General features: G+C 45.9%; 1 protein-coding gene across 4 annotated transcripts in view; it reads right to left on the reverse strand.

Moving 5' to 3' along the window:
• Window positions 1-17,897, reverse strand: part of LOC119458225 (sulfotransferase ssu-1) — a 51,301-nt gene that overhangs the window by 31,641 nt on the left and 1,763 nt on the right. Inside the window, exon 1 of one of the 4 annotated variants that reach the window (XM_049670861.1) lies at window positions 3,424-3,623. The exons of 1 other annotated variant lie outside the window; for it this stretch is intronic. Coding sequence is in view for 1 of the 3 variants with exons in the window: in XM_037720056.2 (XP_037575984.1) it covers window positions 9,293-10,243 (951 nt within the window). In the remaining 2 variants the exon portion in view is untranslated. Of the gene's footprint in view, window positions 1-3,423; window positions 3,624-8,736; window positions 10,276-17,897 lie in introns of those variants that run through there. 2 more of the 4 variants (XM_037720057.2, XM_037720056.2) reach the window with 2 other exon arrangements.

Consider the following 17,897-nt stretch of genomic DNA (forward strand, 5'->3'; position numbering starts at 1 on the left):
GTGTAGATTCTGTACCGTGGTGCCTGTGAGGTCGGTGAGATCCACGATCTCGGTGGACGGTTATATACAACCTAACACTTTGCTGCTCACACTAAACGCGTTCCAATGCGAGGGACGCGCTTTTTGGCTCCGTTTGCAGACCATCGAGGGAATGCAGTTATCATACACCATTATGCAAGTTGTATAGAACAGTTTGTTTCGCTGAAGTCGAATACGCGTCGGTTGCCTAGAATGGCAATTCTAGATCGGGTCCAGAAAAACGTTTCTAAGGATATATCATCACCGCTTTGCTAACACGGCCACTGGAACTTGTTCTAGCACTGTTAGATTATTGTCAATGACCTTAATTCACTACTAACGTAATCGCGCTGACCTTTCTTTTTTTACCTTTCAAACTATTTCACAGTACCCTCACCTGCCATGAACGCCTCAGTTGAATCATGTAGAGATCACCAGAGAACATACAGCTTTCCATGTCCCTGTCTGTCATCACCAACACTCAGCCAGCCACAGGACATTTTGCTTATTTGTTCTTATTTTGATGAGCTTATTTTGATGATCTCGATATTTTCAGAACTCGCTGTCATTGTTCTTATCAGAGCTTTGCGTTGTGTCATAGTTTCACACATTCTCAAACTGCCCTTGTCCTCCTTTTTTCTTTTGCACTTACATGGCGCTTTGTTGTTTGTACACTTTCTTTTTCAAAGTTGTTTGTTTTAAGCAGAACTTTTTGTTAGTCTTGTTGGTGCATGTTACTGAAGTATGGTTTTGTTATTGCTTGTTTTGGTCAGTTCTGGTCAGTTCTGGTCCGTGCTGTTGTTTTTATTTCTGTTTTAGGGTGTGCGTGCAACAGTACTAAGACATCGTGGATCTTCGTGGGCACGTAAGGAAGGTATTGTTTGATTCTTTTTATTATTAGTAGTAATATTACTTATTGTTATAATCATTCTGAAAAAAGTTGCAGTGGCTTAGCTCGGCTATGCCAGGATATACGTAGCGTTAGCAAAGGTTCAGCTGATTATTCTTAGCTTTCCTGGTTTTCTAGATTGTCAAGGATTAGCTTGATTGTCATGCTTACTGCTGCTCCAATGACACACATGCGGTATACGTATTATGTGGCACATGTATTCATTCCTCCTACGCTCAACCGCTAATTGCCAGGCAACTACTTCGGGATCCGATGAGTCAAGCTTCTCCGTTCTTCTTCGCTGTTGAGCAGCATTTGCACTCTCCTTCTCCATAGCTATACCGCACTGGCAAACGCCAGTCAGAAGCGCAGCGGCTCCAGCGCAGTGTCAGACGGCGACTGCACAGCGAGCGCGCGCCGACGCCAGTGCGTCTACCACGGTGGTGGTGGTGGTGGTGGTGGATTGTAGCAACAGGCGGGTTTAGCCTGGCGATCAAGGCCGGCAATTGCTCCGCCTGAGCGTCTCTTACAATATCGCTGAATGGTTTCACCATATGTCCATCAAACCGTCTACCACGGCTACGGCGTCACTCCTCTGGAATGCGCAGACCGGCGGCGGTGAGTCGCGCGCGGCGGCGGCGGAGTGCGCGAGAGGTGGCGGCTCCGGTGGCTCCGGTGCGCAAGCCGTGTGACATCACTGATCCTTGCGCATGCGCAGCACGGCTCCTGAGGTGCCGCGCGAAACGGGCTTGGCTAGGCCAGTGTAGCTAACGCTACAAAAAAAAAAATTAGGTATGGGGTTTTACGGGCCAAAACCACGATCTGATTATGAGACACGCCGTAGTGGGGGACTCCGGAAATTTCCACCACCTGGGATTATTTCTGAAAACTCATACATAAAATGGACAGAAAAGGAAACAGGTGGCAAGTGGAATGCCTCCTTCCCTCCTTCATAAAACGTAGGGATGGGTAGTGCCCTACCCATCCCTACGTTTTATGAAGGAGGGAATAGAAAGTAGTTGAGGATAGGAAGAAGGCAAGTAGGCTGATAATTTAAAAGCACATATATGCCTCGGGGAGCGCACCGCAAGAATGAATGTAATTCACGTTCTTTACGACATTCATCCGCAGGTCTATATAAAAAACGCACGCTACACTCAATGTAGCCGTTCTCGCTAGGAAATAATTAGGCGGCAAGAAAAAGCAGGAGCATTGCGCCTTTACGAAACGACCAATGTCACCTGTCATTGCACGTGGTATATTGCGAAGAAAGAAAACAATCAGCGTTTTCTTTTTTTTTCTTTCGTAAACTTTGTTCTGAAGGCTTAGGGATAGTCATTGATTATAGAGACAAAAGAAAAAAAACAATCAGTCCATTTATTACTTCAAGTCATAATGAGTGTGGCTATGCTCGAATTGTTTCGTCCAACGAGTAGTAACTAGAACCTTTAAACACTTGAAGGTAGCCATAACCGGTCCATTTGCAACAAATATTTATCTCCGAACGTAACCTTGACGAATCCTTATGTATTTGCACTTTGCAATGTCACATAGCTGTTGATTTGCAGTCGTTCTTTTTATCACTCAAACTGAATGCTCACGCTTGCGAAAGTTGGCAGAGTCCTCTGTATCTCGGGAAATTAAATCTATTCCAATGCGCCAGCATCTTGTATAAATGTTTGCAGAAAAGATAAATTGATTAATGCATAGCTGTTTGTGCATTTCTAAGGAATGTTCTTTTGTTGGGCATTCCATCATCTCCCAGAAGCATCTCAATTGAAGATATAGTGACGACATAACGTGCGCCAATCGCTTGCCTAGAAGATGGCTGAACGCTCACCATGCAAAAATTTATAGTTTCAACAATACTTATACCTTCCTGGTAAACATAACGCTCAGATCTACTCTGATATGGGAAATTGCAAGATGCCAGCGGTACATTGTTTGTTTGGAGCTAGACGCTCGTTGTCAAAAAAAGTCGTATGCTCCCAGTTCAGTGATGGTGTACCCGAAAACTACACTTTACCCAACGTGTAGGTAATAGTGCGTTTTCGCAAAGACATAACTAGCATAGAACTGCGTACGAGTGACGCCTTATGAAGTATACTTGTTCCAATAAAGAAACACCATAAAAGAAACTTGAATGCATCGACTCGCATTGTTTCAGATAACGCTTCGAAAGCACTCGCATGAGACAGATAAGGCTTGGCGTTTGTTGGCGCCTAAGTCAACTTGCTTCCGCCTTATCGATAATCTTCGTCCGAATTCAGAAAGATTTCCAATCACAAGTAGTGTTTCCTATTTGATTGCCACCTTCGCATATATGTCAAACGTAAACATTGGCTTTCCCCTAAGCCTACAAAAATATTTAGCCTGAGAACGGTTGGGTGGATGCGGGCCTTGGTGTTTTCGAAAGGAAAGATGCTTTTTTTTTTGACGGCCAGTAACGAAAACGGACAATATTAGTAACGTAGCTTTACAAACATCGCAAACGACAAAAATGAGATGCTCCTTACCTGGCAGACGGTGCCCGGACAGCGGAAGTGACGCTGGGTAGGCTCGGGCAACCTGTTGAAATATTATTGTGAAAAGGCGCTTTGCGGCCTGCCCGTCGAGCTACAGTGGAGGCCAGCACGCGCTCACCGGGGACGCCTAGATATCCCAGAGAAACGCGTCTACGAGGCAACTAAGAAAGCTCGACGCAATCTCACTCGTTTGCTGGTGGGAGGGTTGCAGCCCACGTGACAACGTAGCGAGCAAGGGCTGCACGAGTGAGGCGGAGGGAAGTTGACCCTCTCGCTCAAGGACGCGGCCAACGGCGCACGGCACGGAGCGTAAGTGGTGGAATGTGCGGATATCGATTTCGCAGTCACTCAGCTGGTGCGTGGCACCGTCTCACCTCGATAGCCGTCGAGGGGGCTGCTCGTTCTTCCGTGAAGGTTGCTTCATCAGAATGCACAGTGATCTCGGAATTGTTGAACTAGAAGCACACAATGGATATTCTTGCCGCATGTGTTCTGATGGGCTAAAAGTGCAATACCACCTGTCTTTCAGGTTTCACATAGACCAATAGGTATATTGGTAATTGATTCGCATATGCATACTCTAATTTTATCCATTAAAAAATTCCTGTGTCTTGAGGCTGCTGGTCTATTGCGCCTGCGCAGACTGCGCTGTTCTGAGCGTGTATTCGCAACGCATAGAAATCAAATCTTGTTTGGTGTGAGCGCTTCCTTTTGCGTCATCTATCATCGTCATTTTGTTTGCGCTGTTCTCTTCAGTGCCAGTTTTCCTTACATTACAGATGGTGCTGCCAGTCAGAGTTGAGCAAGACAGAAAATAACGCGTGCTGGGAAACAACAGCGGGCTGCGCTCTCCAGGCACCACTGTGGAAACACCGGAGAGCAGAAAAGTTCATGCCGCGTATTTCGGTTTCCACTTGCACAACAGGCCCCAAAATTAAGTGTCACCATCTCTAGAAAGACGAACATCGAAGAGTTTTGCGAGACGTAACCCCGACTTTGATGAATCTGCATGTGTGGACGCATTATTTCATAACAAAATTGCAGTTGTTTTTAAATATGGCATTTAAATCTTTGTTGAAATGCTAACCGCATGGTTGACAGTAACCGCTTCACTTATCTTTTTGATAAAGCGTAACCTGTCTTACAAAAGAGAGACTAAAATGATCGCCCAACATTTAAAGAAATAAAAGTGGAAGATCGAAAAGAAATATATGTACAAAAACATTCCTTCCTAAAATCAAGTAAGCATACAGACAAGCCACTGCCCACGAGTTCTTCAAAACACGTTGCTCCAATTGGTGTGCACCAAACGTACGTAAAAACATACGGTGCCTATGGTGACATTGATTAAGGTTTAATTGCAACAGTAAAACATTAGCACACGTCACCGACCATTGCGGTGGCAGAATAATGTGCGCTGGTTGTCCAGCTTAAGAAAAAGTGTAATTAATTGGCATAAACGCTAAAGTTTTTCATGGAAAAACCACGATCTCATAACGAGGCATGCCGTATAGGTTTGGACTCCTAAGTATTTTTTGGACACATGGAGTTCTGTAACCTAAACGCCAGTCTAAGTAAACGAGCATTTCTGCACTTCGACTCCCAGCTGGCCATGGGCTGATAGCCGAGAGGCCGAAGTACAAGACCTTTCACATCCCGCGTACTCCAGGGTAGTCCGGCAGACGGTGGCTGGCCAAGATACGAACGAGACTACGTAGATTTACAGGCTATCAATCGACGTCGAAAGATAACGGCCGCTTTCCCACGCATTGCTAAGAGGCAAACAGAACGAACTCCGCACCCTCGTTATCGCCATTCAGTTGCACACCTGATCAACACAAAAGCTTTTAGGCTACCGATAAACGCGCAGAGAGCAGCCGACCTCAGGGTAGCATGTGTTCTACATACTCGTTGTCATTTCTAAAGCTCACAAGAACCGCGAAGGCTCTCTATCAAGACGCATGGTGGCTTCATTATTCTCCACGTTAGATCTTTGATTGGAAGTCGAGAGGCGCGTTCTTTTTTCATTTTTTTCTGTGTGTGTGCGCTGTGAACCCGTAGTTTTGGAAAAAGCGATTTTGCGATTTTTTTTTCAAGATGTCTAAGCGTGACGTAGAGCTGCAGTCTTTTTTGAATAAAACTTGTTTCTTGTCCTTGGCAGCTATATCTAGCTTCTTTGTGCTTTTAAAATAAAGTAAACGGTTGCATGCAGAAGCTAATGCGATGCATTTGCGATTTCGCGAGTATGTGGTTACGTTATGGTGGATAGAAGGAGAGGTGGGAGAATCGGTGGCTTGCAGAGCGTTGCAGCCATTCATACCAGCAGCAGTGGCACTATTTTCGCTAATTAGATTGCCCTACCCGTGCGGCGAGCTGGGCTACCCCGACGGCGCACAGTCCGATCATTTATTTCAGTGCGTTTGGACAAAGCCACGACAGTTGTATGTAATTAGAGGTGTAAGTGCGTATCGTATGAATTGTACTAAAGTACTGAATGAACATCACATCAAGGCCGTGGGGATTGAAGCGTATGGCTGACAACTCAATATCCGCGACTTCTCAGGCTTCGACTTTGCCTCAGCAATAGTTCTGGCTTCACATGTTTTAATTAGCCGCAAGAAAAGTGGGAAATACTTATCTAGAAAATGGTCAGGCAAGGAGGCACTAATCTCTCCAGTTATATTAATTGCATGTTTAGAAGAAGTATTCAAGCTATTAGACGGGGGAGGATTAACGGCGACGATCAACAGCAAAAATGTCCACATTTATCTTGCCGATGACATTGTCCTGTTCAGCAACGCTGGGGACACATTGCAACAATTGATTGAGGACCATAACCGAGAAAGTGTAAGAGTAGGTTAACAAATATAATGTTCAATTACCTGACCAGTGAACAAAAATCCATGACGGCAGTCAGGCTCTAGAGTAGGTACAGGAGTAAGATTACATTGGTCAATTACTCACAGGGAACCCAGATTATGAGACAAAAATTTACAGAAGAATAAAAATGGTACGGAGTGCATCAAGCCGACCTTACTCAATCATCACTGGGGGCTCACTGCTGTCGTTGAAAAGAAAAATGCACAGTCATTCCATTCTTCCAGTACTATCATATGGGCAGAAAATTTTAGGTTAACAATGAAGTGCGAGAACAAGTTAAGGATCGCTCAAACAAGCGATGAAACGAGAAATGTTATGCCTATATAAAGCTAAGAGAGAGGAAGATAGCGGTGTGGATCAGAGAGCAAACGGGGGTACTGGTAGTTCACATTGAGGGGAATAAAGTCGCAGTTCCGTCCGAAAGGCGAAGTATCAATTGCGACAGCAAATTTAGTACTAGAGAGCCATACAGAGTTAGCCATACTTATCGGCTGCATAAACTTGGACACATTCGCTTACTAACTGAATTAACAAGCATGATGTCAGCGCGCACAAGCAACCATGAATAGATCATACTCGATGACCGAAGACAGCCACTGTCAAAACGCTGGCGTGAGCAAGCTCGGCGGCAGCAGCGACCGAAGATTCGTGCGGTCTATCGCTTCAACCGAAACATTAGCGGCGAAACCACAGCGCCTACAAAGGTCAGAGTCGTATGAGATCGCTTTGAAGATACGGTGCGTGCGACAGCCCTCAGCCGCGCAAAGTACGCAGTTCCTGGCAGAGTGAAGCCGCGCACCCTCCCTTCCGCGATGCCTTCTCACTTTCCTTCTTTCGCGTGGGAGAGTGAGTCGCCAGTTCCCCTTCCGCCTGGTCGCAAGATACGCATTTGGTGCTGCAGCTAAACGTCGCCTCCCCTCCCTCCCTGCCATCCCCCACAGCCTTTAAACACGACGGAAGACGTCGCGTTTCTCTCTGCACCGTGCGTTCGCTCTCCGTGAAAGCGCGTGAGGGACGCGCGCTTTGACTAGCACATACAGCGCATACGGTGCGCGCGACGACTTTATCGCCGTTGGACTTTATACGGAACCTCACAGTGACAATGACGATGACGGTGACTGCAGAAAATGCGCTTGGAGTGTACATATTATTGTACAGTCCAGGCGCATCTAGGCCAGAAAATAGGAGCTGGGCAGGCCGCCTAATTTATAGGGCAGATAATCGGTGGTCCATTAGAAGTACAGAGTAGGTGCTAGGGGAAAGAAAGCGCAGTCGAGGACGGCGGAAAATTAGGTGGGATAATAAAATCAGGAAATTTCCAGGCATAACTTGAAGTCAGCTAGCGCAGGTCATCGCAGCTATATATAGCGCAGCATCGTGGTGGTGTTGACTGATCAGCCTTGACTTCTATGAGGTGCCACTTGGGCCATGAACGACAGCTTAGTTTGGGGCTCCAGGCCCTGATATCACCAACCTATGATTTTATTACCTCTGTCCAAAATCGATTTGTACGCCCCTTTGTGCATTTCGCCTCTGTCGGAATGCGGCCGCCTGAACCTGCAAGAACAAACTCTTTACCTGGTGCGAGGCATCATCGTGTTTTATCAGTTGAGGAGAAGCTAAGAAGAAGCGATATGAACGCTGATACGATCTCAAAATGTGATAGGCAGCCAAGCTTGCAGGTGTGGATGTTACGTAGTGAAAGCTTTCTGTCATAATTTGACAGTATTGATAGTCACGGCTTCTTTCTGTATTTCTTTTTCAGGGCTACATTAATAGCTCTGAGTGCCCTCGACAGTGATGCTATGCGAAGGAAGCTCGCGTTTCGTCGTCGGTTGGCGCTTGACAACGTCGTCGACCAGCCCCTTCGACGGTACGGGCTGGCGAGGGAGCTGACAATGAGCCTATATGCGCGGCATTAGAACCGCACCTGCAACCGTGTGCCGCGCGATCACATACCATCCCGGTGAACTTACAGATGCAGTGCCCATTGCCTTGATGCCATACGAACTATATATTATGGAACACTTTTAATTCCCATAATTAGTATCGAATATTGACATTTAGTAGCTTTGTCATAGGGTGGTGATGGTGATGGTGATGATGTATACAGGCGGGGTGAGCCTTTCACACCTGGCCGACAATTTCTCCGACTGAGCGTCTCTTTCTGTGTAAAATATATCCCCACGTGTCCATCAGTGCAGTCCTATCTCTCACAGAAGTGTGAGCAGAATGCGTAACATTTTTACTGCAATTAATTTGGCAGCGGTGCGCTGAATGGGCGAGCGCGGTTGAGGTTAACTAACGTAAGGCTATTTCATACTATATAGGCTAACGAACATAACTGAACATCTAAGAAAGGCAGTAGAATGTTCCTTGACGTTCTACGAGTAGTTGTGCCATGTAATTGTACATAATTTTAGAGGTGTTATGCAGCGAATAGTTAGGTATGCGTACCAATAATGGTGTTGAGCAGGACAGCTGAAGAACCTTTACGATACAGAACAATAATTAAACTATGTGATCTAGGACTGTTAATAACAAAAATATATTACGTTAGAACTGCTTGTTAGAACAAAGGTCAGTAAATCTTGAGGCTGGAAATATTTTAGCGAAGGTCAATGGCAAAGGACAATTATGAACGAAAAGCAGTGTGGATAAGGGCGGCGCTTTTTAATAGACTAAAGGTGTATCGCCACTTTCTTCAGAGAGGCTGTGCGCGTCTGTGTAAGCTGTGCCAGAACACAGGACTGTTGAAAAGAATTATGCGAGCATTCTCCACTCTTTATGTCTGCTTATTAAAGACGAACACATTGTTCGTAAGCTAGGGTTAAGCATCCCAGAAAGTTTTTAGTGCGAGATTCATTGCGGTGTTCACTGTCAGTAACAGCGATTAAACAATTTATTTATCCCCTCATCACGGGTGCCATTTAGATGCCGGAATGGCGCCTAAAATGATCGCAAACGTGGTGCTCAGATTTCACACCGGAAGCTGCAGACCTTCCCAAAGGTTCATGACATCCGGAGCCATAACTGTTTTTTCTGCTATGCTGCGCTTCATTCGTTCGATATGTTCCGAAGAAAAATGGTTCTTCCAGTCTCCCACGACACCTTTGCGAACAAGGCCACCTCCGCGATGCGTTTCTGCGTGGTGAGCCGCGCTGTGCCTGTACACTTCCAGGGAAGCTAGACGCCTTTCTGGCGGCAAATCTAACGCTTTCCGTATCCACACCTTTGTAGGGTCAGTAAACACCGTTTTCATGTTCTGCACAGTACATGAGTCGAGAATCTTCTGCAGCAATGCCTCGTCTTTCCGGAGGGCACTGCCGTATTGTTCGCCCAAGAAGTCAGCGATGCGCAGTACCCAGTATGGCCTGTCCTCCTGAAGTTTCTCGTAAGTTAGAAAGAGAACGTTAGGGTCATCTCGATGTGGGTACCAGGAGAGAAGGTGATCAAAGTAGTCACCGTAGAGCAAATTTCCAGATAAGAAGAGAGAAAGAAACTTATCGAAAGACACGTCTTCACATTTCGTTGATGTGAAATATTTGATAAAGTGATAGTACGATACGCAGCAATCGTACGGGTTTCTCGTCACGTAGATGTACTTGGCCCTCGATGAATGCTTGCACTTGTCGTACGGCAGGTGCGTCATCAGGGCTCCAGGGCGCGGCATGTTGCGCACGGCGTCGACCCCTGTGAGTTCTATAAGGGGCGAAGAAAGCATGAAGTCGACCGTCGTCTTGGGAGGGTTCCCGCCCGTGAAGAGGTTCGACACGATGTATTGCGTCCACGTCGTGCCACACTTGGGATAACTGGCAATAATGACGTCCTCATCTTCTGGTTCGTAGCCCATGGCAAAGCGAATATTGGTCTCATCGAAGAACTTTAGCATGCGCAGCCCGTCGACATTCCTGTAGGCGTCTGGATCCATGGACTCTTCAGGGTTTCCTTTCTAAGACGTGACTGTAGAGGCAAAAAGACATCGGGCACCGCTTTAAGAAACACGGAATGGACAACGTGTAACATTGAATTCGAACATTTCCTAGGTGTCTCAATCTCAAGTGTCGTGCGGGCTTAAGGAAAATGACGTGTTGAAAATGTGCGAAGAAACACGAAGAACTTCAAACTTATTGTTATATAACATTCTTCCTGAAAATGTTCAATCTTTAGCGGCAAATGTTGAGCAGATTTAATGATCAGTGAAATTATACGTTATTTTCTTTGAAAAATCTATGTACCCTATCTGCAGCACTAGGCTGCATGTGTTTATTTGGGACTCCTTTTTTATTTTATATGCCTTGCGGCAAACATTCCGATGATAAAAAATTATTGTTGGTGAACCTTTACTTATGGTAGCATTATATAACTGGTGCTTCCAGCATAATAGCCAAATTAAATGCCCTGACTCATTCAATATTGCTATATTTCAAAGCAATCGTTAAAGTGAAGCGGAGAGGTTCCGAGTGTTGTCTTTTCGAAGTCTTTGCTTTCTGTAAGAGCTAGGTCCGCGCAGTGTCATTTGTCATGGATGTTTCACGTGTTCGATGAGAAGGTGTAGGCTACCAAGAACAAGCGTGTTCGAAAAGTAACTGTGCAGTGAGAAAATAAACAAACATTATGATGACGACTGTGCAATAAAGAGCAGCTTCGCGGGCGATATGATACCGCAAGACCAGTTTTAGATGCGAGAGCATCTTATGCTCGGGGAAGTGTCCGTTCTGCGGCATCCGCACCCATACTGCGCATGCGCAACTCTCCCTCATCCTCCTCTCCTACGCAGGTGTGCGCTCTCCTCCTCCCCCTCTCCGCCACAGGTGCGGCGCAGCAAATCATTGCATATAACTCTCTCTCTCACTCTCTCCCTCTTTCTCTAAGGGTACGCCGGCAGGCGGCGCAAGTGTCGCGGCGCAGTATAAAGCGCGCGTTCGCTGTGAAGCCATCGTCTTCAAGATACCACGCGCACCAACGCTAGGAATCACGTACGATCTCTAAATAAAGACGCAACAGCCCCGTACAAACGTCTCCTCTCTTCTCAATACATTCTCTCACTGTAACTTTCATTGGGTTGTGTTGCCAGTGAAACGAAACAGAAACAGGATGCGCACCCCCCGCGATGCTTTCGCATCCCACCATGGTTGCCCGTAGGGTGAGATGATGTGATTTTTTTTAGTAACTCCTGTAAGGTGTACTCTAAGGGCGGGTGTACGAAAACAATTTTCACGCTCTGCAGTAGCTACAAGCAGAAAAAACCCAGCGCATTCCATAGATAATTACAGGAGTCTTTCACCGAATGTTTATCAGTACGCAGCGTCTTGTGCATATATGTCTTCAAGCCTGTGATGCGCATTTTCAGCATCACCTGTAGCGATCCCCGCTCTGCCATAAGTAAAACTTTAAATTTAAGGACAACCATATTCACTTCACAGTTAGTTTTCGCACACCCCATACATGGTGCTAATGAGACAAGCACGAACAGTGACAATGACTGGGTCTTTTCATCAGGGTTCTTAAGGCACAGCTAGTCCGCTACACCGTGATAAGTAACGGTACAAAAGAACGTGAGCTGCAAATGTGCTATAATTACTCGTTGGGCTTGTTGGTATGGGCTACACGTAATGAACCGTAGCGCAAAAAGAAACCCGATGGGCTGACACACGCGACGATAACTTTCCTTGGCTCTTCCCCCACTTAGTTTTTTCGTCAGTTTCTGGCCGCTTACTGCCAACTTGGTCTATTGTATGCCACTATGTGCCCCTAGGGAACGCACGAAAGTACCAGCGAACAGGCCTAACTAGCCTGTGTATGGAGATGAAGTGTACCAACGTCTGTTCTGTTTAACAAAAACGGTAACTTCGCACGTAAAACCTGAAGATATATTGTCGGTTAAGTAGCGTCTCTGAAAGCAAACCAATATGTCATTTGAATGGTTAATTTACATTTAAGTAATTATTTATTTTATTTTATTTGGCCTACCCACTAAGTATGTACAATTGGGTGTGTACCCGTTTTTAGCCAATCCTCCCGAACGGGCATGTTCCACTACGATTCTTCCAGAAAACGATGACTCTGATAAAACTCATCAAACCAAACCTAATTAAACCAAACCCGTATTTTTTAGCATTAGATGGGCATCACCAATAAGCAAAGGTTCGCTTCACGTTGATTCCAACATGTACAATCAATCTTCATGCGATATCAGTAGGGCCGGATTGAAGAGTTATTAGAAGAGAATCACACTGAAGAAAGAAAAGAATAAGATGGCATGAACATCTAACGAAAACTATCTATTGTGAAAGACAACGAAAAGGTGTACTATATGTAAATATATAATACTTATATAGACAGGATGGTATTTTTTTCGACCATACTGATATTTTACAAAAGTACTGAGCGCAGCTAACGTGACATTCTTTCAGACGAGTACCTAGGCGAGAAGGACACACTTTGCCGCTAATAACGTGAACGTGGATAACGTGAATAGAAGTATAATTAGAAGAACATAATAATTCATTTTTTATAAGTGCCTTTAAGGTAGTTGTTGAAATGGCTAATTCGGAGGCAGTGACATTTTAATGCACACCAATCTTTTGAAAAATCTTGAAAATCGTACCAAATTCGAGATATTCGTCATGATATTCGACAGCTCAAACGAGCCAATGTCGAGACCGAGCGCGTCCCGCTGCGCGTCAGACAGGGCCGGTATTTTGTGGTGATGCGTTTTGCTTTCTTCTATGCTAGTCTTATCATCCATCTCTCACGGCCGGTTTATCCCTTTGATAACATAAGCGAACCGTCGCTCTGACCACTGACCAAGCGCTAAAAGCACGAAAATGCATTAGCATCGAAAAGGCATCGCTACAAAATACCGGCCCAGCACTGCCCCGTAAAAAAGTATGGGGCGAAGTTTGAATGATAGCACGCCGCGGGCAAATCCTGACCAGACACACAGACGCACATGCTTGCCAAGCAAAGCATGCCGTATCAGTAGCTGCCGGGACTGGCCGAGAGGTTTAGTTTCGAACTTCCTCGCACTTATCACGGGGCGTTTCGGTCTGATATGATAGTGGGGCCGCCTTTTCGGCGCTTTCGCGGCGCTCCGCTTCCATATTGCCTGGAGTTATCATTAAAATTCGATTATAATATTTCTAATTGGGTGCGACTTTAAGAGAACTCGAAAGAGAGGGTGCATGAAAATGTGACAGGCTTGAAATTCGCTATTTAAACAGCTGCCCCTAAGGTCCTAATAAAAAGTGGCTTATTAAATTTTTCTCAATTAATCTTATGAAAGAAAGGTTATTAGCAGCAAAATATGTACACCTCGCCTACCCTCCCCTCCCGCGGCCCCGCAATGGAGCATTTGTTCGATACATTGGATATTAGAATGCTGTACGCTGCGCAGCGGCCATGAAAACAAGGTGACCGGAAACCTGTGCTGCAGTCTGGAGCGTATGATCAATGTGCGCTTGTTTCTCTTCAAAGCAGGAGTTTTTAAAATGGCGGAATAAGAGCTCTGCAAAAGCACGAGCTCCTGTTACGGCACTCATGCCAGAAATAAGTGAATTGGTGGGTACTTATGTAAAGAACAATGTGTTTTTAAGCATTTCTTAGTGTTTGGCATGATGAAAGGAATATGTATAAACATCTGGGTGCTGAGCGCAATACGGTCTTCTGAATATCGATAATAAGCAATACATTTTATGTTAGAGTTGTCAATTGCAAATATTCATACTACTATAAAATGTGAATTTATGGTTTTCTCGAAGCCAAAATAGCATAATTTACAAATATCACACAAATTCGTGGTAGAAAATGCACTCCGGGCCTTAGGAGGCTAGGAACTCCTCTGAAACAAAAAAGCGCCGCGTTTGCCGCGTTTATGGTCATTTTATAAAAAAATCTGTAGTGTGCTTAAAAAAAGCACCCGGGTCTCCGCCGGCTAGTCCCTCAAGACCTCAATAAAAGTTTATTGTCTGTTGGTCTGTCACCCGGTATATGTGTATTTGTGTGCGTTGCCACATAAAATGATATGCTGAGGGACACTTGCAAAGCTTACTCGTACAAAGTTATTTATTACCTATAAACATACTTGCAGTATTGTATTATTTTATATTATTTGTATTACAAAGCAGTTCACTGCCTTCAGGTGGATTAACTGACGACGAAGACATTGCCTTGCGCGTCAAATCACATTGCCCAGGTGGCTGATTAAAACATTCCCTAATTACTTTTAATTTTTATTTGTTCACATAAGGTTAAATTTTCAATTTGCTGTGTGAAGCCTAGCCGAAGTGAGGGCATGTTTGCGTAGCAAAAATCGCGAAATGAGCGCCAGTTTCGAGATAACCGTCCTTAAAGAGTGTTGCGAAATACATTGACGTTTCAAATAACAGTTCACCAAAATCATCTGTAAAACAATATGGGAATGATTTTAATTGCAGTCGTAACTAGCCAGTGCATTTTAGGAGCATCTGCATAGCTGATATCTTCAGCATCTGAACAGCTCGAATTGCACTATCGGCTCTATGGTATAATTTTATATTTCACGAAAACGAAAGGAAAAATAAATGGTGAATATTGCAACTCAAAGTAAAGCAGAAAGTGGTCGTTTTAGTCTCCAAACTACATATGAAAACAGACAACCGCCATCGGAAAGCCGTGTCATCTGCAAGATTTAAAAAATTACACCATCTTCCCGTAGGGGAGCCCTGAGTAGTATGCGAAGCCGCCATGGGGTCGACTCAAGTTCCCATTAGTTTTCATTTCGTCGTTTCCGTTAGGTAGAGGTACGTAGCTGCCGTTATATTTTTACCGTTTGGTTTCCATGGCAACTACCAAACTTTTCACTTACCGGAACTACGAAATGGGAAATTGCGTGTAATGCTTCGCATTATCGCGCGCGGAGCCGCAGGTCTTGCCATTCGTTGCGCAATCGGGAGAGGAGAGGAGCGTCGGAGAGGAGAGGAGGAATGCCGAGAGGAGAGGAGATGAGACAAGGAGAGGAGGGGGAGGAGGATGCGCATGGGCAGTGTGGGTGTGTGCGCCGCACGGCGGATGGAAGGTGGGAGGGAGGGAGGGAGAGAGTGACATAGCCCCGACCATAAGCTGCTTCGAATCTAAAATGACAATTCGCTTGACGCTCGAGATATGTAGAATCATTGAAAGGTTCTGAGTGGCGCCTCAGCTCGTCAGCCGGTAGTCTACCTATACTCGGGTGCCACAGTACAGCACGGAAGGTGATTCTGCGGCAGAGTAGGAACAGCGCCGTATCACCTAGCAGGCGTCTCAGAACACTGGCGTGATCAGCAGCGTCGCCAGCGGCGTTGCAGGGGTTGCTCCCTGACGGTGCCCGCTAGGGAGCCTGCATGCAAGCGCTCTTCCATGTCGGCTCCCTAGTGCCCGCGATGAGACAAGCGGGAAACCGCCGGCGTTGTTTTTCAGCGTCCAATGCAATGTTATATAATGTTAGCTTGTGAACAATATTATTGTGCGAACAGTATTACTGTCCGTTCTACTCAGATCAGTACCTGCACGTAGCAGCTCAGCAGTGCCGCTAGTGTGTTTGTCTAGTGTCCATGCGCGCAATGCTAATGCCAGCAGCGGAGACGCCGAACCATGTCCGGGCTTCACCACCGAGCCGATAGAATGGATCGTTGACGGTTCGTCCTCTTCGTTTCGTCGTTTTTGCAGCTAAGCGCATTCCGCATCTTTGGAGACCCGATAACCATATCCGTGCGTGACTAGTCCATCATGTACGTCTTGCGGTTGCTGCGAAGCACTTCAGCACCTGATATTGAAGCGTCCCGCTTTCAGTGCGCAGCGCATGTCGCTAGTGGAAGACTATCATCGCCTTGGCCAGCGGTGTACGACACTAGACGAATGTTTGTACCCCAATGGTTGTGCGGCTCGACGCGATCAGGCTCATCGCGCTCTCCTTACTTTTATAGAATTAAGTAACTTAGGTTTACGTTTGTAACTCAGAGACTATTTCTTCTATTTAACATATTTAGTAGCGTGACCTGCACAGACCGGCCCTACTGCGTGTGACTTGTAGTGTGTGTTAAACTTTATTCTTTGAGATTTGTCATCGTGCTCTTTCTTTCCCTCGCTTCATCCTATCTTCCATTTTAATGTTACTATCTCCCCCTTTCTAAAGAGTAGCCAGGCGTTCTCGCAATTCCGGTGGCAGTTGCCATCCTGCTCCTCGATCGCTTGCCCTTTCCTGTCAAGTGCATATATGTTTTCAAATCAAACAATAATAAAAATAGCGGGGCAGGTAAGATAGGTGATTCCCGAAACCGGACGTCTATTGGTGAATTCCATTGGGAGAACAGGAGCACTCAAAAGCACGCTGAAAGTGCTCGCTTCCAGAGGCGACGTGTTTCAGCGGTCGAACAGGAGTGGGAGAGCCGTCATCCAGTGGTAGAACAAGAGCAGTTTCGCTGCGCCGAGAGCAGCCCGGAGCAGTCCGGACTGCTCTCGCCTGAAAAGCGGAGTACAGAGGAAGTCACGTGACTTAAACCGTCATATCCTCCTCGTTTCTATTTATTTTGCTTCAGCGGGCGCGCGTGGCGGCAATGGCGGCAGCCAAGCGTAGTTGGTGTTTTGGCTAGAGTGTTTTGGCACTGCTGTTTTTGACGTCGGTGATACGAGCGAGCTTCGCAGCGATTTAGCGACAGATCCTGGCATTTCTAGTCCGCCTTGCTTCTTGTTGGATGCGCGGGGGACAGCGGCAGCAAAGCGCCTTCGCCTTGCTGAAGTGCTTGAGACGCTCGACGGTGACAGCAGCGAAAGCTGCTGGAGCTCAACTTCAGATTCAAGTTGCAGTTTCAGATGATCTTCGCAGGCCGAAACACTGTGGGATGCGTCGGCGCTGCACAAAAGTATGTAGTACGTGGCCGCAAACGCTGACAGCGTTACGCCCGACAGATTACAAGACGATCACGCGTGTTTTGCCGCTCTCCAGCAGATAATAGTGGGACGTCGTTTGCTTTAGTCACATGATACATTTCTCCTCACACGTCCCCCTCCCACCTGCTCTCCGAGTGCACGCCGTATTCCAGTGGCGGGTCGAGTGTCCCTGCTCTCACTGCGCTGTCACCCGACTCCGCGCTGCGTGTCGCCCTGCTCATGTTCTCCCAATGGAATTCGCCATATGACGTGTTACAGACTCTGGCAACCGCTTATGCCGCATGCAACCAGTGAAAACATTGCTTTAAGATCCGCATTTTCAACCACAGGGTGTCACCACTGGAGTGTGAATTTTGATCAATTCCACAACAATTTACCTAATTCAAGCGTAAGGCTTTCTTACTTAAAACATGTATGTGTTTGAAACCCGTCACAGCATCGTTTACGGTAAAGCAGGCAGACAAAATATTTTTACTTCCGTCCGCCTAACTAACATTTCTTTTGTTTAAAATTCTCAAGTTAAACTAATAGTAAAGGAAAAGTTTGCAGCAGTGTTAGCATGAAGTTCTTGATTTCGTAATGTCGTGGCTGGTATTTGTCAAGCACATATTTATATAATTATGAAAGTTTTTCCTGTTCATGTCAATCTGCCCAACCGTGCTGGTGTGACTGCGGAT

Source organism: Dermacentor silvarum, chromosome 7, assembly GCF_013339745.2.
Source record: "Dermacentor silvarum isolate Dsil-2018 chromosome 7, BIME_Dsil_1.4, whole genome shotgun sequence".
Taxonomy (NCBI): Eukaryota; Metazoa; Arthropoda; class Arachnida; order Ixodida; family Ixodidae; genus Dermacentor; species Dermacentor silvarum.